The 21,050-nt window shown below is 43.5% G+C and overlaps 1 protein-coding gene across 1 annotated transcript in view; it reads right to left on the reverse strand.

Annotated features, from left to right (window-relative positions):
* Nucleotides 1–651: 651 nt before the first annotated feature.
* The window catches only part of FAM149A (family with sequence similarity 149 member A), a 74,642-nt gene continuing 54,243 nt past the window's right edge, over nt 652–21,050 (reverse strand). Inside the window, exons 11-14 of the mRNA XM_064369602.1 lie at nt 20,290–20,410; nt 18,943–19,071; nt 18,777–18,855; nt 652–11,597 (exon numbers count right to left, since the gene is read on the reverse strand). Of these exons, the coding sequence (XP_064225672.1) occupies nt 11,524–11,597; nt 18,777–18,855; nt 18,943–19,071; nt 20,290–20,410 (403 nt within the window). The 3' untranslated portion in view covers nt 652–11,523. The remainder of the gene's footprint in view (nt 11,598–18,776; nt 18,856–18,942; nt 19,072–20,289; nt 20,411–21,050) is intronic.

Here is a 21,050-nt window from a genome sequence, read left to right on the forward strand (position 1 = left end):
GGAGGGGTAAAATGAGCTCAAGGGGCAGTGAGGGGCCCCTGCTGGAAGCACAAGGTCCCATGCAGTGACACCTGCAGGATGAGGTGGGTGGGCAGGGTGGAGCCAGCTTAAAGAGACCTGGACTGCCAGGCTTAGACGCTTTGCCTTTATTTTGAAGGCAATCTGTGGTGAAGAACAAAATAAAAGCCTTGTCCCTTTGTTCCCTTAGTCATCGTTCTCATGCTTTGTTACCAGATAGGGCCTTTCTCATACTGCCTTGGAATGCTGAAATTTCAGACGAAACCAGTCAGGTGGCTGGCAGTGCAAGAAATACGTGGCAAGACCCTTCTCCCGGGACAGCCTCGTAACACCAGAGTACACAGTGTCACACCTTAGAATGTTCACCACGAAATGTAATGGGGCTTAGCGTAGCGGACGATTGCAAGACCAATGTGAAGGCAATCTACCCACAACATTTATAACCCTGGGGTTGTCAGCTTCATGAGCTAATGCAGCTGAGCAGGAAGGCATCTCCTGACTTTCCCTCCTCAAGATTCATCCTCTATGAAGCCCTTCCCACTTGAAAGAGCTTTTTTTGGTCAAGGTCTTTGATACTTTCTCCCCTTAGAAATCAGTGCTTTTGAAAGTCATGGGCCAGAATATACTATAGAATGGTTTTGTAAATGTTAATATTTTTATTTCCCAAATTTTTTGTCACTAGGAATGATTCCCAATACAAAAAGATGCTTAATTTACATTATAAAAATAAATTCATGGCTGAGTATAGAACTACGTTATCTGCAAACTATACTTACACATGTCAAATCGTAGAGGGTAGCAGGAAATTGTTAGGAAATTTTCAATCACAAGTACCAGGATCAAATAAAGTATATAACACTCAAATGTACAGTTTCATAGACAAACATCTAACTTCCATGTAACCACAACCCCAATCATGCAACACAATGTGAAATCATGTAGCATGCCTTCTTCGGTAACTGGCTTCTAAAACTCAACAGTGAGTTTAGATGAATTTGAAAAACAAGTTAGATAACTTACAGCAAGAAATATTAAGACTTATAAATTAATTAAAATCATATTATTGGCACAAAAATGGGCAAACAGCAATAGAACAGATCATATGTATGTGTACAATCACCTGATTTATGACAATCTATATTGACTCTGTATTGCCATGCATAATATTGTCCCTTATTTTTCACAGCTGTATATTATTCCATTGTTCAACTATAATTTATCCTTCATTTTACTGCCAATGGATGTTTCAGTTGTTTCCAGTTTTCCGGTGTTGTGAAGAATGTTGTATGGTCACTGTTGTAGATGTCTTTTGATACACGTTGTACATATTTCTCCTTCCTGTGACTATGCCTAGGAGTGGAATTGCTAGGTCATAAGGCAAGCGTCGGTTTAGACTTAGTACTTACTGCCAGTTTTCCAAATTTGTACCAGTTTACACACTCACGAGTAATCTTTGATCGTTCCAGTGGCTCCATGTACTTGCCAACGTTTGGTATTGTCTTTTTTTCACAAAGCCATTCAGTTAGGTCTTGTAAAACTGTATTGAGATTTGTTTGTTTGTTTTTGTGAGACAGGATCTCACTCTCTCACCCAGACAGGAGTGCAGTGGCATGATCTCAGCTCACTGCAGCCTTGACTTTCAGGGCTCAAAAGCAACCCTGCTTCAGCCCTCTGAGTAGCGGGGACTAGAGGCACACACCACCATTCCAGGCTAATTTTTGTATTTTTAGTAGAGACAGGGTTTCACCATGTTGCCCAGGCTTAGCATTCAAATTTTAATATGCATTTTCCTAATGACCTAGGACAGTATGCATCATTTCATAAGCTATTGGTCATTTTGGAGAGTGCCTGTTAAATCATTTTCCCATGTTCAACACTGTAATTGTCTGGAATTTTAGTGATTTGTAGGACTTATAAATAAGTAATGAGCAATTATTATATAATAAATTATATATGAATACAAATCCTTTGCCAGATACGTAGAGCAAGTTTCTTCCTCTCTGTAGTTTGCCTTATCACTCTCTTAATGATGTTGTCATAGTTCATGTTGTGCTACTTCAACCAAATATTACAGACCCAGACCAGTATGGTTCTGGAGGCTGGGAAGTCCAAGACAGAGGAGCTACCTCTCATGAGGGCCTTCTGCTGTATCATGCAATGTCAGAAGATGAAAGGGCACAAGAGTAAGCGAGAGAGGGCAAGAGGAAGGAGGCTGAATTCATCCTTTAATTAGGAACCCACTCCTGCCATAGTGGATTAATGCTTCCTGTCAGAAGGAATCCACTCCCATGACGGTAGCATTAATGCATTTGTGAGGGCAGAGCCCTCACGGTCTAACCACCTCTTAATGGTCCCCCCTCTCAGCACTTGCACTGGGATTAGTTTCCAACACATGAACTCTGGGGGACACAGTCAAACCACAGCTGATGTATTTGAATGAATAAGAGTGTTTTAAAGTTTAAAAAGTTCAATTTATTCATCTTTTTCATTACAGTTAATGTTTTATGCATCTTGTTTAGAAAATCTTTGCCTACCACAGGGTAAAAAAGATATTCTCTTATGTTAACTTCTAAAGCTTCATAATCTTCCTTTTCTAATTTAGGTCCAAGAACCTGCATCTGTAATGTATTTGTGTATGTATATGGTAGTGAAGTAGAGTTTGACACCCTTCTAAATAAAAATATGAATATCAAATGGACTCAATAAAATTTAATGAAAAGACCATCCTTTAATCAATGCACTGGAATGTCACCTTGTCATAAATCAGGTGATTGTACACATACATATGATCTGTTCTGTTCTATTGCTGTTTGTCCATTTGTGTGCCAATAACAGATGACTTTAATAATTTTATAAGTCTTGATATTTCTTGGTATAAGTTATTTAACTTGTTTTTCAAATTTATCAAGACTATCTTGCTATTTTGGGTGCTTTGTATTTCCCTATAAATTTTCTCTCTCACACACACACATACACAAATTCCCTGATGGTATTTTAATTGTGATCCAATTAAATATAAAAATCAATCTGAAGATAATTGACATCTTTATAATGCCTGCACTGAGTCTTCCAATCCATGAACATGACATATTGTTTCATTTATTTGGGTTTTCATTAATTTCTCCCAGAAATGTTTTCTAGATCTCTTTGATGAGGTCTTACCTATTATAATGGATAATTTTATGTGTCAAAATTTGGTTATGGGGCCAGGTTGTGTGGTCAGACACTGGATGTTGCTGTCAAGGTATTTTAAAGATGTGGTTAACATTTAAATTGGTAGACTTAGAGTAAAGCAGATTGCCCTCCAGAATGTGAGTGGTCCTTGTCCAACCAGTGAAGGCCTCAAGAATAAAGACTGAGGTTTTGGCCAGGCACGGTGACTCATGCCTGTAATCCCAGCACTTTGGGAGGCCAAGGTGGGCAGATCACCTGAGGTCAGGGGTTTGAGTCTAGCCGGGCCAACGTGGTGAAATGCTGTCTCTACTAAAAATAGAAAAATTAGCTGAGCATGGTGGTGGGCACCCATAATCCCAGCTACTCAGGAGGCTAAGGCAGGAAAATTGTTTGAACCTGGAAGGCAGAGGTTGTAGTGAGCCGAGATGGGGTCACTGCACTCCAGGTTGGGCGATGAGAGTAAAACTCCGTCTCAAAAAAAAGTAAAAGACTGAAGTTTTTTGAAGAAGAAAGAATTTGGCTTCAAGATGGCAACACAAAGAACCTACCACAATTTCCAGCCTACCTGCCTTGTCCTGTGAATTTCAGACTCAATACTGAACTCTTACCTGAATTTCAAGCCTTCCAGCTGGCCTTACAGATTTCAGACTTGCCAGCAACCTTTTCCCTTAAAGGAAATAACTCTCCCTCTCCATATATACATTAGATTATAACATATAATCTAAAAATCTCCTATTTCTGTTGCTCTGAAGAACTCTAATATATTCATTTTTATTAAATTTATTCCTAGTTGATTTTTGATGCTATTACTAATTGTATTTTTATAAATTTTATTATCTAATTGTTGTTAGTATATAGAAATGCACAATATTTTTATATCGACTGTTTTTAATGATGTTGCTAAAATCATAATTTTTAAGTGCATTTGTAGATTATTTTGGATTTTCTATGTACACAATCATGTTTTCTGTGAAAAATAAAATTTTTTCTTTTTTCCTAATTCTTAAGACCCTTTAGTAATTAATCTTGGCCTGCTGGGCTGGAAAATATATTCTGTATAACGATTAACAGTGGTGGTAGCTGACACTTTGTATTATTTCAGGAAGTATAGCTTCTTGAATAAGAAAATCAAAATAAAATTACCACTAAGTATACAGTTTGTTGTCATTTTTCCCCCCTAGATACCCATTAAGAGATAACAGTGATATTCTTATTTTCCTAGTTGACCAAGGATTTCTTTTTCAAAGACATTTTCTTTATTGAGAAAATCACATGCTTATTTCCTTACATCATTTGTTGCACTGAATGATTTTTACATGGTATATCAAACTTGGATTTCTGAAATAAATTTAATTTGGATGGTATGTATTATCCACTTCCTATATTACTAGTTTGATTTTGCTTGGGAGTTCAGGGATGATATTGGCCTATAATTTGCTTTTTTAAAAGTAATTCTCAGTTACTTTATTGCTATTTACCTTTTTTTTTTCTGGAATGTCCTTGTTAGGTTTTATATCAGGGTTGTGGCAGCCTTACAAAATGATGATCATTTTGAATAACTTTTTTATGTTTTTGGAGGGACAGGGTCTCATTCCGTCACCTAGGCTGGAGTGCAGTGGCATGATCAGAGCTCACTGTAACCTCAAATCCCTGGGCTCAAGCAATCCTCCTGCCCCAGCCTCCCAGAGGCATGAGCCACCATGCTCAGCCTTGAAGAACTTCTTGATGTTGCTACTAGTGGTATTAACTTTACCTTAAATATTTGGAAGGATTAACCAATAAAGTCATCAGGACTTGGGGTTGTCTTTGTGAGAAGGCTTTTAATAATAAATTTAAGTCTTATAATAAGCATAATCCTTTTCAAATTTTGTTTCTTCTTGAGTGATGTGATATTTTCAAAAAGTTTTATTTTACATCTAAATTATCAAATCAAGTTATTGTTTATTTACATCTAAAGAATCAGTAGTGATGTGCCCATTTTCATTCCTGATAGAATTGTGTGTCATCATCTTGCTATATCACACTCACTACTTTATAAAACTCTGCCTTAGAATAGTACTCCTGGACAATGTAATGAATTTATAACACTTTAACAACAATTAAACCTTTCCCAATTTTATGCTATTTCTATAATATTTTAATCCCAAATATGTACTGAATTCCATATTACTCATTATTTTATACAGTAAGTATTATTTTCTATTTTCCCACATATTTGTCCATTCTGATGTTTATTATTTCTTCTTTTATCATTGTACTTCCTTCTGGGATAATTCTCCTATTCTGTGAAGAACTCTGATTAGTATTTCCTTTGGTACAGATTTTCTGGTGATTAATTCCCAATTTTGGTTTATCTGAAAACACTGCTCTTCTACCCTCATTTTTGAGGTATATGTTCACTATGTATAAAATTCTGGGTTACACTGTAAAGATGCTTTTATTGTCTTTCAGCTTCCATCATCTGTGTTTAAAAGTCAAGCATCAGTCTTATTGTTGCTTATTTGAAGATAATATCTCTCCCCCTACCCTCCGACTGTTTTGTTCTTTCTGATTTGGAGTTTCTAGCAGTTTGTGACGGACCTAAGTATGTTTTGCTTGGTACTATCTTGTGTTTCTTATAGCTTCTTGAATTAGCGCATTGGTGTCTTCTATCTATTTTGGGAGATTCTTTCATGGTATCTTTTCAATACTGCATTGTTCCATTTTCTTTTTGTTCTATGACTATAATTACACGGATATTAGATTTTTTCACATCACCTCACAATTTTTTCTGGAATATCTATTTTTTATGCTTGTTTAAAGTGAAGACTGTGTATTGACCTCTCTTCCAGTTTGCTAATCCTTGTCTGCTATGTTTAATCTGCAGTTAAATATAGCCAGTGAATTCTTGAGTCACTGTATCATTCATTTCTAGGATATCAGTTTATTTTTCAGATTACAGTTTTCTCTTGAAATTACATGTTTTTTGAATATATTTTTGAATGTGCAATTCAAATTGTTTCTTAGCTCGCACCTGATAGTGCTACTATTTTAATCACCTGTGGGTCTGCTATAATTTTGTTTTCTCTCTTGGCTTTCAGTCACTTGGCTCCATATCCTGGGCTGTCTCTTAATTTTAGATTGAATGCTGTACACTGTATGTTAAAATTATGGAAACTTTAAGTAATGTTATCTTTCTTTCAAGAACATTTCTTTTTCTGGCAGTCATATAAAGTACAGGCACATAACCTTTTGCCTTCTAAGCTAAAACTTCCACCCCCTACAATGTTATTTTTCTGAACTCTGAAGACATCCTTCACAAAGTGTAGCCTTCTCTGAATGTTGCTTCTAAATTATAACTTACTATTCATTCAGCTCTGTCAACATTTTCTTAAATTTTCCAGTGGGAATACACTCCACTTGTCCTCCAGAGAACACTATAGCTATTTTTCTTTTTGGTTCAACATTTTTATACTGAATAGTGAAGGCATTCATCACGATGAACCTTTCCAGGAAACACATGCACATGTACACACAAACACCGCCCCCGCCCCCGCATTACTCTACTCCTCTGTACAGAAAAATTCCCGAGAAGACCTACCCATGACCACTGTCTTCGATTTCTCCCTTCTTCTTTTCTCCTGAACCCACTGCAAGCGGACTTTCGCCTTGTCCATTCACCTATCAGTTCTTGTCAAGGCCACCAGTAACTGCCATGTGGCTACACCTTTAGCCGGATTCTTAGACCTTATCTCAATTGACTAATAAACACTCAACATACTTGAGTCCCTATCACTTCCTTTAAACACTCCCCTCCCCCCGCACACAGACACTTTACTTTGAGGATGCTGTATTCTCCTATTTCCTTTCACCAGCCATTCTTTCTCAGTCTCTTTTACTGGTTTTCCTTCACATCCCAGGCCTTTAGATGTTAAAAGGCACAAGGCTCAGAACTCCCTTTTCCTCCATTTCTCTACACTCATTTTCTTGGTTACCTCATCCATTTCAGTTCTTAAATACAATCTACATGCTGGCAACCCCCAAATTTATACCTCCAGTCTCTATCTCCCCTCCACACCCAAGTGTGGATATCCGAATATCTCAACATCTCCACTTAGGCATCTAATTGGCATCTCACGTAACATGCCTCTCACGCTGCCAAATGTGTTTCCCTTGCAGTCTTTCCAATTTCAATGAATGTCAACACCGTCCTTCCAAGTATGAAGCCAAAAGCCTTGGAGTCATTCTTGATTAGCTTTATAGGCACACTGCACCTGTCATCCAACAGCAAATCTTTTGGCTCAAATTTCAAATACATCCAAAGTCCTGGGATTCTCGTCAGCCTTACCACTATCATTTGAGTGAAACATGATCATCTCTTGTCAATTGTATCATTTTATCCCCAAAACTCAACTGCTCCAGTGGCTTATTTCAGACTACTTAAAATTTCCCATAGTCCAAAAACGCTCTCAATCCCTCAGCTTCTGTTACCTCACTGACCTCCCATCATTCACTCCCTTGCTAATTCCATCCCATGAACTGACCTCTCTGCTGCTCTTCAAGTGTTCCAGGTGTGCTCTCGGTTTAGGTACATATATTTTTCGCTCTGTCTACAATTCTTTCTCCCCAGATAGTTCCGTGGCTTCTTTTCTCATCTTTGGGCTTTGCTCAAATATCACCCCTGCAACACAGCCGTCCCCGAGTGCTCCACGAAAACTTGCAGCCCCTTCCACTCCGTCACCTTTCCTCGCTTTGTTTCTTCATAGCACTTACTGCTAACTGACCAGTAATATGTTTTATTTAGTTGTTTATAGTCTGTCTCCTCCATGAGACTCTAAGCTCTCTTAGGGCAAAGACTGTCTTGCTCGATACAATGCTTAGAACAAAATCTTACACCAAGAAAGTGCTCAATAAATGTCTGATGAAATCAAATCCATGACGATCACCACACAGGGGCATAATCTCCTGAAACAAACATTACAGTGGAGTATGCACACGTTATGTAAAGCCTTTGCAAATATATATGGACATATACTTTGAATTCACTGGGGAAAGTCTGCTATGTAGTTAGAAATAATAAATACCTGTGTATTAGAAATCTCAGACTAGAGAGATATTTGCACAAATTATACAGAAATTGGGAATCTAAAAATACTTTTATAAATGTAACACATTTTTGATAACTCTTTTAACACTTTTAAATTTTATTAGAAATTAAAGGAATTGAAAATCCTGCACGATGATCTGTAGCTATAAGAAAATTTAAAAAAATACCCAAATGATGTATAATAAAAAAATATACTTAATTGGTATAGAAATTCCATTCTAGTTCAGAATATGACCAATATGGATACTTCCTTTTACATTAAATTCACAAAATCTAGCAGTTTTCTATGGTATTTTACATTTTTTTAGATTATTTAAAAATTCCTTCATTACTTCTTTGGTTTTGGATAAACTAACAAACATTTTAATTAACGTAAGTCTGTAATCTGAATTTAAAAATCAATCTCAGGCCTGGCGCGGTGGCTCAAGCCTGTAATCCCAGTACTTTGGGAGGCCAAGGCGGGAGGATCACGAGGTCAAGAGATCGAGACCATCCTGGTCAACATGGTAAAACCCCGTCTCTACTAAAAATACAAAAAATTAGCTGGGCATAGTGGTGTGTGCCTGTAATCCTAGCTACTTAGGAGGCTGAGGCAGGAGAATTGCCTGAACCCAGGAGGCGGAGGTTGCGGTGAGCCAAGATCGTGCCATTGCACTCCAGCCTGGGTAACAAGAGCGAAACTCCGTCTTAAAAAAAAAAAAAAAAAATCAATCTCAGAAGTAGTTCAATTTTTTTTCAATTTTTAATAGATTAATTCTAAAGTAAGACTCATTTATTAGATTATAAAAACATTGCCCTAATTTTTACCTAGTTAGCTTAAAAAGCACCATCCTTGATACAAGAATTATTTACTAATCTCTATATCTAATTTAATGTATAACTAAAACACTAATTTTAACATAGGTGTAAAAATCAATGCAATGAGAAAGGTCATTTTTAAAATCAATGACAGGGCCAAGTCTCTATGTAATCTCTAAAATGGTACTTTTTCTTCCAATTTAAATGTTTAGAAGAGTCAAGATCACTGGGACTGGTTCTATTTTTTAAAATATTTTGTTTTTTACCAATATATAAAAGTAATAGAATCTTCTTTGCAAAACCTGTGAAGTCAAACAAGGTAAAGCTACCATAAAATAACATTTTGTCTTGGATACCCTACCTTAATGTTAGTTTAGGTTGAATATCAGCTGTTTCTCCTACTAAGAATTTTGAGCTCATAAAAAAGAATGAGATTATGTCCTTTGTAGAGACACAGATGGAGCTGGAAGTCATTATCCTTAGCAAACTAATGCAGAAACAGAAAAGCAAATGCCGTATGTTCTTGCTTGTAAGTGGGAGCTAAATGATGAGAACACATGAACATAGAGGCGAACAACACACACTGGGACCTTCTGGAGGGTGGAGGGAGGATGGCAGGAGGGGATCAGGAAAAATAACCAATTGGTACTAGGCTTAATACCTGGGTGATCAAATAGTCTACAACAAACCTCCATGACACACCTGCACATGTACCCTACACTTAAGTAAAAAAAAAAACAAAAAAACAAAAAAACAAACGGAGTTTGAACTGAATAGGGAAGGAGTTGGATGGTTCCTGGAAATTGATATGAAATACCCTGAATGATTCTGAAAGAACCAGTGTGCAGTGCGCTTTGAGCAGTAATAATGCACCAGAGAGCAGCTAACCAGCAGCCCCATGAACAAGGGCTCCAGACGACTCACCTACCTAACTATTCTTCAAGTGTGAGGGCTGCTGAATTAAGACAGACATTTGCTCTTAAACGTTTCTATTGCTAATGTTTAGGAATAATGTAGAAAATTCTCCAAAATGCTTTGGTTTGTTTCACGCAGGAAACTAAGCATTAGCAATCTTCCCCAGTTGCGTGGAGCTGTGCCCATGTTAAAGAGGCATGGACGCAGTGGTCGCTGTTGCTGCTGCTGCCTACCATGTCTCAGTCAAGGAGAAATTAACAAGTGGAGGCAAGGCTCTAGGGTCATTTTTGTTTTGTCACTCTGTGATAAAGGACATTAATTTTAGTCTCAACACATCTTTTAAACTCCAGACATCTACAAGTAGGCAATGATCCCTTCTCCTTCCAGTCAGAAATAATCTGAAAATAATTTATTATGCATTTATAGGATATATATATGTGTGTGTGTATACAGTTTATAATTCTAAGTTTATAAATATGCTCATATATATAACCTTATATATATAAAGTTACAATTTGGATTAATAATAATTAGGCTAATAAAATGCAATTATGTGAGAGAAAAGAAGAAACGAGCTGATTTGAGATCTGAGAATATAAAAATGAGTGTAAGGACTTAAATCACAATCAAGAAAAGCAGTCGGGAGAGGACAAGAGAAAGACACGCCTGGAGCCTCGCCTCGACCAATTCTCCTTCCCCTTTCCATTTTCTACAGTCACGTCAGATGGAGATACATGCTCTGAAGAAAAGCCAAGCAGAGCAGGAGGACAGAGCGTGAAGAGACGAGGGCTCTGGGACGGCGTCACCGAGAGGTGGTGACTGAGCAAAGGCCAGCTCGCGATGGCACATGGGGGGTGCAAGGCTCCCCTCCCATGGAGGAGCTTAGACTGTAAACACCTGCCAGAGCTTTTAATTACGTTTACATTCAACCCTGTGGGGTGCTTCACGTGAGCTGTCTGAATCTGAAGATGAAAACTAGAAAAAGAAAATTAGTTTGGGAGATTTAGCCACTGACATTTCTCAAAGAGGTTCATGACTGAAGCACTTTTTACAAATGCATGAGAAAATCACATGACTAGGATAATCTTATTCAGACCATCATATTGTCTCAAATACTAGTATCTGTTAGTGTCTAGGATTTTGATGGAATTACTAATAGAATGAGACTAGAAAATACCTCAGGGTACAAAGTTATAAATGGCATATTCCTAGATACCATATTCTTATGCATAATTAGTGTATGAGTACATACACACCCTAATTATGTTTGTGTATCATCGATAAAATGACGGATTGTAAACACATATGAAGGCCTTCTGAGCAAAGCCTACGGAAGCTTGGACATGCTTCCAGTAAAACAGCTTGGTGAGTCTGACTTTCTCTCTCTTTACCAGTGACTTATTTGCATTTCTCTTAGTCTAACATCTCACACGGTCAGACGCACAGATAAATATAATACTTGTTCTTCCATCTTTCAGGTGAAGAGTGCTGTGCTGAGCCACGAGTGCTCCGATGGTTCCGGTGAAACAGTTTCAAGATATCACTTGGAATCTCTTCCTTAAGGTCAGAGTTGTCCTCTGAAAAGATCTAGGCACATACTGTGAACCTGGAAACACGAAACAAAAGCTAATGCTCATTAAAATGTTATAAATGCAACCACTCAGAAAGCTTCCTTTGTACATTCCATGCAAATACTTTTTTGAAAAAATTTTAAAGTCACTTTTGTATAAATTAGGAAATAGTCATATGTAAAAACTGCCAATTAGGATCCTGAGAAAAGGGAAGAGTGCTCCTACAGAACCAAGCCTAAGTGCCGCTCGTCCTCCAGAGCTGGTGGATTTGCCAGAAGCTTCCATACAGAGGCGGATCCTGGCCCCAGAGGCTGAGGGAGCGCTACTTCCTGGCAGCTCTGCTGCTTCCCAGGGGCAGGGGCAACACCAGCTGCTTTAAGAGACCCTTCCCACTCTCTGGGACACCGCTTTGGTTCCTTCATTCTTTTTTTTCTATCACAGAAGAAATAACGTTTATTAAATTAGTACCTCCCAGTGCTTTTTGACCTGGACGCAAAAGTAGCAAGAAGGCCTCGTGTCTGCTTGTCAGAGAAAAAGAAAATAAACCCTCAGAAAGACAGAAATATCCCTCTTATGGACCCTCGATCACTTCTGCAGATACAGAAAAGGCCTCTGACCATCAGTACTATCTGTCTCGGAGTTACTGGTAAGAGCGCCTCCTCTGAAGCCCTGTGTCCAGGCCTGAATCTGGGAGCCAGGCTCTGTTGGATGCCATCCTGAGGGCAGATGCCGGGTTGCCTGGGGAAGGGTGTCAGGAAGTCTGGGAGGAAGGCAGGAGTGTGGGGATCGAAGGAGGAGGAGGAGGGAGGAGTGTGGGGGTCAAAGGAGGAGGGAGGAGTGTGGGGATTGAAGGAGAAGGAGGAGTGTGGGGATCGAAGGAGGAGGGAGGGAGGAGTGTGGGGTTTGAAGGAGGAGGGAGGAGTGTGGGGACTGAAGGAGGAGGGAGGAGTGTAGGGATTGAAGGAGGAGGAGGAGTGTGGGGATGGAAGGAGGAGGGAGGAGTGTGGGGTTTGAAGGAGGAGGGAGGAGTGTGGGGATTGAAGGAGGAGGGAGGAGTGTGGGGATTGAAGGAGGAGGAGGGAGGAGTGTGGGGACTGAAGGAGGAGGAGGAGTGTGGGGACTGAAGGAGGAGGGAGGCAGGAGTGTGGGGACTGAAGGAGGAGGGAGGCAGGAGTGTGGGGACTGAAGGAGGAGGGAGGCAGGAGTGTGGGGACTGAAGGAGGAGGGAGGAGTGTGGGGATTGAAGGAGGAGGGAGGAGTGTGGGGATTGAAGGAGGAGGAGGGAGGAGTGTGGGGACTGAAGGAGGAGGAGGAGTGTGGGGACTGAAGGAGGAAGGAGGCAGGAGTGTGGGGACTGAAGGAAGAGGGACAAGTGTGGGGATTGAAGGAGGGAGGAGTGTGGGTTTTGAAGGAGGAGGGAGGAGTGTGGGGATCAAAGGAGGCGGCAGGAGTGTGGGGATCGAAGGAGGACGGAGGAGTGTGGGGATTGAAGGAGGAGGAGGGAGGAGTGTGGGGACTGAAGGAGGAGGAGGAGTGTGGGGATGGAAGGAGGAGGGAGGCAGGAGTGTGGGGACTGAAGGAGGAGGGAGGCAGGAGTGTGGGGACTGAAGGAGGAGGGAGGCAGGAGTGTGGGGACTGAAGGAGGAGGGAGGAGTGTGGGGATTGAAGGAGAAGGAGGAGTGTGGGGATCGAAGGAGGAGGGAGGGAGGAGTGTGGGGATTGAAGGAGGAGGGAGAAGTGTGGGGTTTGAAGGAGGAGGGAGGAGTGTGGGGACTGAAGGAGGTGGGAGGAGTGTGGGGACTGAAGGAGGTGGGAGGAGTGTGGGGATTGAAGGAGGAGGCAGGAGTGTGGGGATTGAAGGAGGAGGGAGTCAGGAGTGTGGGGATTGAAGGAGGATGGAGGAGTGTGGGAATAGAAGGAGGAAGAGGAGTGTGGGGATTGAAGGAGGAGGAGGAGTGTGGGGGCTGAAGGAAGAGGAGGGAGGAGTGTGGATTTTGAAGGAGGAGGGCGGAGTGTGGGGATTGAAGGAGGAGGAGGAGTGTGGGGACTGAAGAAGGAGGGAGGAGTGTGGGGAATGAAGGAGGGAGGAGTGTGGGGATCGAAGGAGGAGGGTGGGAGGAGTGTGGGGATTGAAGGAGGCAGGAGTGTAGGGACTGAAGGAGGAGGGAGGAGTGTGGGGATTGAAGGAGGAGGGAGGAGTGTGGGGATTGAAGGAGGAGGGAGGAGTGTGGGGATTGAAGAAGGAGGGAGGAGTGTGGGGATTGAAGGAGGAGGAGGGAAGAGTGTTGGGACTGAAGGAGGAGGGAGGCAGGAGTGTGGGTACTGAAGGAGGAGGGAGGCAGGAGTGTGGGGACTGAAGGAGGAGGGATGAGTGTGGGGATTGAAGGAGGCAGGAGTGTGGGGATTGAAGGAGGAGGGAGGAGTTTGGGGATTGAAGGAGGAGAGAGGAGTGTGGGGATTGAAGAAGGAGGGAGGAGTGTGGGGATTGAAGGAGGAGGAGGGAAGAGTGTTGGGACTGAAGGAGGAGGGAGGCAGGAGTGTGGGGACTGAAGGAGGAGGGATGAGTGTGGGGATTGAAGGAGGCAGGAGTGTGGGGATTGAAGGAGGAGGGAGGAGTGTGGGGATTGAAGGAGGAGGGAGGAGTGTGGGGACTGAAGAAGGAGGGAGGAGTGTGAGGATTGAAGGAGGAGGAGGGAAGAATGTTGGGACTGAAGGAGGAGGGAGGCAGGAGTGTGGGGACTGAAGGAGGAGGGATGAGTGTGAGGATTGAAGGAGGAGGGAGGAGTGTGGGGATTGGAGGAGGGAGGAGTGTGGGGATTGAATGAGGTGGGAGGAGTGTGGGGATTGAAGGAGGAGGAGGGAGGAGTGTTGGGACTGAAGGAGGTGGGAGGCAGGAGTGTGGGGACTGAAGGAGGAGGGAGGCAGTAGTGTGGGGACTGAAGTAGGAGGGAGGAGTGTGGGGATTGAAGGAGGAGGGAGGAGTGTGGGGATTGAAGGAGGAGGAGGGAGGAGTGTGGGGACTGAAGGAGGAGGAGGAGTGTGGGGACTGAAGGAGGAGGGAGGCAGGAGTGTGGGGACTGAAGGAAGAGGGAGGAGTGTGGAGATTGAAGGAGGGAAGAGTGTGGGTTTTGGAGGAGGAGGGAGGAGTGTGGGGACTGAAGGAGGAGGGAGGAGTGTGGGGATTGAAGGAGGAGGAAGGAGGAGTGTGGGGACTGAAGGAGGAGGTAGGCAGGAGTGTGGGGACTGAAGGAGGAGGGAGGCAGGAGTGTGGGGACTGAAGGAGGAGGAGGGAGGAGTGTGGGGCTGGAAGGAGGAGGGAGGAGTGTAGGGTTTGAATGAGGAGGAGGGAGGAGTGTGGGATTCCAGGAGGCAGGCAGGAGTGTGGGTGTGAGTGAAGGAAGGCGGGACGGCATGCTGCATGGAGCCAACATCCTGTGTGAGGTCAGGTGCTATCAAGGCTTTGCTTTTGCTTGGGAATGTCTCCTGCACCTTTATGCCACTGAGAAGCACCGCAGAAAGATGTGATTCTTAGAATCATGGATCGGAATGATTCAGAAATGTCCTTACGACGATCCTGCTTATGGTAAGCTCCATGAAGACTTAGGAGAAAACTGAAACAGTTTCGTTCATTCCTCAGGGTTCAGCCTGACTTTGAAATTAGTGCAGAAGCTTCTGGACTTTGATTTTGGAGACAACCAATGGATGAACAAAGAGGAAACCTCAAGGAACACAGGTCCCTCCGTGAAGTGTTTAAGTCTGATAAAAGGCCAGACAGTGGCAGGATATCCAGTGTTCAGCGGGGAAGCTTCCACTTTGGCGGGTGAAAGGGCCTCCTTTTCCCTGAGGTTTTCTGCCCCTCGGTGGCCCAGGGGCCTCTGCTCACAGCCTGTCTGTCGGGCACCCCGCCTGCTCTGCTGGCTCAGAGCTCACCAGGCTGCTCACCACTTGTCCCAAGGGTGAGTGCGTTGGCTTGGCCAGTCCTCTCCAGCAGCACAAGCCTGGCAGGGTCACCCTGAGACTGAACTTGAAGGCACAGTTTTGTTTTTTTAAATGAGACAGAGTTGACCTTAAACAGGCTCATGGGTGATCAGGATGAGTTCCTGGACACGTTGAGGCTTGTTATGCACCAGGCACCACGTTATATGCTCCGTGTGTTATTCCATCCCTTCAGGAGCCCATGAGGGAGGTGTTATTCCCATTTTACAGATGGGGAAGCTGGGACCTGTAGGGAATGCCTGGTCCCATAGCAGCCAGCAGCAGAGCTAGGGCTTCCGTGCCAAGGCCTGTGTCTCTCACCACCACCAGGCATGGCCTTCTCCAGAATGCTGCACGCACAGGCTGGCACCTACAGCCCTGGGTGTCTGTGCCCTCCCTTCCCAGCTGCACAGGCCCTGCGGAGCCAGGCGGAGCTCCAGGGAGTCCCCTGTGGCCAGTTTTCCTGTGCACAGGGTAGAAGGGAGGAGAAGCCAGCCTGATTCTGAGGGAGCCTGGACATTCCCTTCACACTGAGCTTTGCAGCATTAAAAAATGGTTAAGGAGGGGAAATATTTCAAACCAAAGAACTCAATGGTAGCCTGTCATTACAGATGCAGAAAGTCTTGGAGCTGTGCGTTTGGGCGGCTGCGTTCCCCCTTCTAATAGCTCTTTAGTCTTGGGTCAGTATTTAAGAGGCAGTGAGGCGCCGATGACAGGTGTGGACCATTCCCTGGGTCCTGCACGAGTTAAGTGGCCATATGTGACCCCATGTATTAATGGACCTCCTGTGGGCGTCCCCGGGGTCACTGCAGTCCCCACACACTAGCTCTACCCACCTCTCCTCTTTCAGAAAGCAGTGAATGACATTCCTAAGGGGTCACCATGAATCCACTCTGGTTTTTAATTCATTCCTGAATGTTCTAGTAGATCATGGTGAGCTGCCTAAGCTGGTGGCCAGAGAGGCTGCTCCCCGCGTGAGCGGCATGGTGGGCTGACCGTGACAGAGTGCTCGGAGGAGAGAAGCGGCTTTTCGTTTTTGAAGGGCAAGACTTAGGCCTCCTGATCTGCATGTGTGGGCGATTTGCAGCCTCACTTCGAGCCTGGGACATCCGCATTGGGCACGTGCGTTGCGCCTTCATCAGAGCTCACGCCTTTGAGCCGCGTTCTCTCTAGGTGGTGAGATTAGGGGGCCTTGGTTGTATTTTCCTTGGTGGATTTTTGTGTTGTGCAAGTTGTCTATTTTGATAATGTATTATTTTTATAATTGTAGAAAAAATAAATAGCTTATTTTAAAGCAAAAAAAAAAAAACTTCCTGATAAGAGAATACACTGACCTGGCATTTGGTGAATGATTAACAGTGCAGACTTTAAACAAGTTCAGAACCCAATTCCCTGTCCAAACCTCCACTTATGTGTGCCCGAACTACCTACTGGACACCTCCACTTGGCATGCTGCAGTCAGCATCCCCAAAAGCGAATGTGTCAGAATTCCCCATTCCCTCTCTCAGCACTGCCCGCCGCTGGCCATCCACAGACATGTCTGTCAGCCCTCACCCCCTTCTCTCTCATCCCTCGTGATGGCCATCTTCTGCAGGAAGCCTCTGTGCCCTCCAGCCACTGGACAGGGGAGCTAGGCGGTCTTGCTCGCCCTCTCACAGCCTTTTCCAGCTTCCCTGCCAGGCTCAATGTTCCTTGAGGCACAGACAGAAACGCCCCTGGTGTTTGAATCCCAGCCTTTAGCACAGACCTTGGCACTGAGTGAGCACTTGACACACCGTCGATGATTAATCAGCTAACTTGGGCACCTACTTTCCCCCGAGCATCTACAGTTGTGTTAAAAGCAACACCTGGGCCAGGCATGGTGGCTCACGTCTGTAATCCCAGCACTTTGGGAGGCTGAGGTGGGTGGATTACCTGAGGTCAAGAGTTTGAGACCAGCCTGGCCAATATGGTAAAACCCCGTCTCTACTAAAAATACAAAAATTAGCCAGGTGTGGTGGTGGGCACCTGTAATCCCAGCTACACAGGAGGCTGAGGCAGGAGAATGGCTTGAACCCAGGAAGCGGAGGTTGCAGTGGGCCGAGATCGCACCACTGCCTTCCAGCCTGGGCATTGCAGTGAGAGTCCAACTCAAAAAAAAAAAAAAAGCAACACCTGACCGTGTAGCATGGCTGCCTTTTAGACAATGAGCCATTGCCATGAGAACAGCCGCTAATGCTGCTGAAGAACATACAACAACAAAAAGCAACAGAAAGGCACAGCAGCCCAGAGCTATTAGCACAGGAGCAAAATCTGAAAGAGCTGGAGAATGGCTGACATCGCTGTACTACAGGGCTACAGAAGACGCTGCTGTGAACAGCGACAGATCTGCGCTACACAACGCTTACATTCTACACAATTCACTTTTACAATTATAATACGTTTAAGATTCCCTGTAAAACAATAAATTATCCCTGACATTTCAGATTATCTATAATAGGAACGATCATAAGTCATAATCTTCGAGCAACATATGCCTGGCATCTAGCTAGGTCCTTTTCACAGATTTCCAGTAGTTATTTTATCTACCCAGCTTGTTATAAAAGAGGAAGCTGAGGCCCAGAGAGATTGGGACATTCCTAGGGCTGCACAGCCGGTAGCAGAGCGACAGTGAAAAGCCCACATCAGACTCCAGAGCAGCACACCTCCTGATGAGGCCCCGCTCCCGCCCTGAAAAAGGTGTTGGTAACCGGAAGTGGAAACGCTACCGGCCGGTATTCAAACTAGAACTTTATCCTGCAAACAACATACTAGGCTGAGATGTATTTACCTGTAAAACCCTATGTTATAAAGTAATTAGCAAATTTGTGTTAACTTTCTCAAGCATTTTTATCATTCGATTTTCAAAGAGAATTTGAGATTAGAGTTTCATTTAGAAACAGAGCATGAGAACTCTACAGCAAACAGAGGTACTGACTGCTCCTGAGACAGCATTTTTTTTAGAGCGAGGCCCCCAGTTCATTGAGAGCATGTGGGCATTTCCCCCTTGCTGACCTAAGGGCAGGTAAGTAAGGGTGTGTCTGTGCAGGTGTGCTCTGTGATTGAAGTTTCTAAGGTCAGGCCATTGGCCACAAACATTTGCTATTCCCTCCTCCATGAGAAAAACAGGCTTATCAAGGTAGATAATCTTCCACGTCACTTTCTGAAACTTGAAATCTCACCTATTACATCACTTTATTTATATATAGAGAAAAGCTGACCTGTTAAAATACTTTGACCCGTCCATGTGTGAGCAGCAAATTCCATTTGGGTCAATGAACTTTTTCGAGATGCATCCAACTGTCGGAAGAAAAATAACATCAGGGACAAGTTTCATTGTTTTCAACTGTTTTTCAAAATTAAAGTTACAGTGAACAGAGCACCCACCCGGAACGCATGGGTTGTGCTGGGCCTTGACAGCTGTTGCACGGTGGCCGTTCCTTCTCGAAGAGGTGACCGTTCTATACCATCAGGCGTGGCGCTCAGCACACAGTTGTGTGGATGCCTTCCTCTGTACTAAATGAAGGATAGTATGTTCTCATTTAAAATAAATGCAATCCTTAAAAACACAAAAGAAATCTCTACATGCTCATTTATTCACTCATTTATTTGGGAACTTTTAGTTAGACATTGCTAAGGATCAGGTCTCCTAAGGATAAATACCTGATGAGATATATTTTGATTATGTAACTGCACTATTAAACCTGATAAAATGATAGTGTCACCACAGAGAAAGAGAGATAAAAAACATGTACCACATTCATCTCTTAATATTAAACCATAATAGAAATATAATTCTGCATTTGTGAAGTATCAGGCTTTTTAATATGATGTTTGCCTTGTTTAAAATGAAGTTATTCGAAGATTAAACGCTAACACGTTGCAACTCTGGCCTTCTGGGAATGGGCTCTAGTGCTGTGCTCAAGGCGGCACAGGAAATACAAGAGATAACCTTGCCCCAGGCAGGGTTTTTCTCTCTCTATGTCTTTATGTTCCTACAACAGGGGTCTTTCTGTGTTGTATAAAATGAATAGAGACCGGTTACTTGCGTGAGAGTGAGTGGGGGGTGGCTATAAACCTGGGGGCAGCTGGTTACGGTACTGGCAGCAGCATGCTCCCCAGACCTCGTGTGACTGCATGGCTGAGGGGAGTCTGAGCGCAGAGGTATCGCCCTCCACTGCAACAGACATGGCAAAGATTGGCTGTAAAAATGAGACCTGATAAAAATGACCAGGGTCAGAATTTCCTGAGCTTATGATTTCACATCAGGAATTATTTAACACCGATGAGTTCATTTCATCCTTCTAACAATTCTTTGGGGTTAACAATTATTAATACCCTTTTACAGAGGAGAACACTAAGGCTTGGGTAGATTAAAGTGACTTGTACCAAATCACAGAAGAGTTTCTGTGGCAGGATCTCGCGGCCCTCCGGTCTCCTGACCAATTTCATGCTCTCTCTGCTACACCTATCTTATCAGATATTTCTGTGACTCCTGGACTTTCTGATTTAGTTCAAGACATGCTTTTATTTCACAAAATGGTGAATTAACCTGTCACTGCCTGTAAATTCTCACAAGCCATTTACTTTCTGGAAACCGATTATGAAGGCGTTTGAATACAGCTGCTCAGATCTTATGTTACTAATTTCACTTGGAAGTGCCAAGGTTGTTTTTGTTTGTTTTCCAATATACTGCCTAAATGGTCCACTTAAACAGAATGAAGTCTGTCTTACAGAAACAAGGCGGGATCCAGGAACTGCTGTGTTCTGCTCCCTGGTCTCTGTGCCTATCGGGGGGAACCTGCTCCGTGAGGTCTGAACCAGCAGGGAAGCCATGTGGTCTACGCCAGTCAACCTGCAACACAGCATCATGTAACTGAGCACACAGGTAAATGAATAACTGGCAAGTGATAGGAAATCTGCCAAGAGCTGTGATTTCTATGTTTCTGGGGCACACAGGAGGTCTTCGGTGTCTGCTATTTGTGGTATTATCCTGATGTTCCCCAGGAAACTAATAGCACTCTGATAATTAGGGAAAAATGCTATCTTCATAAAATTGAAAGAGGATGGGGGTGAGAAGACGCAGAGCTGGTGTGTGTGGGGGTCAGAGGGAACATGAGGCAGGCCAGAATCCAGGCGGGTGAGAAGCCGGGGGATGCAGGTGAGGCAGCGTGATCAAACGGGACGGGCGTTGTCTTTGTGAAGCCGCAGTTTCCCTCTTATGTGCAGAGCACAGCTATGCACACAAACAGCCTGTCTGTGGGACTACAGTTCATGCGTGGGGGAGCAACTGGGGAGAACAGTCTAAAAGGGCTCCCCAGGGTGGCAATCATAAAAAGAAAGCTGAAAAATCACCAGCCTATAGGGAGAGACGGGTCAGAACACGGAGGGATTTGTACAATTGGAGGCATCTGAATCTATCTCAGTAGGAAGCAGAGATGGGTTTCCATTTGATGAAGTGTGACAGCGGGGCCCAGGAAGGCTGGGGCAGGAGG

This window comes from Aotus nancymaae, unplaced genomic scaffold (assembly GCF_030222135.1).
Source record: "Aotus nancymaae isolate 86718 unplaced genomic scaffold, 86718_ANA_hifiasm-v0.15.2.pri h1tg000006l, whole genome shotgun sequence".
Taxonomy (NCBI): Eukaryota; Metazoa; Chordata; class Mammalia; order Primates; family Aotidae; genus Aotus; species Aotus nancymaae.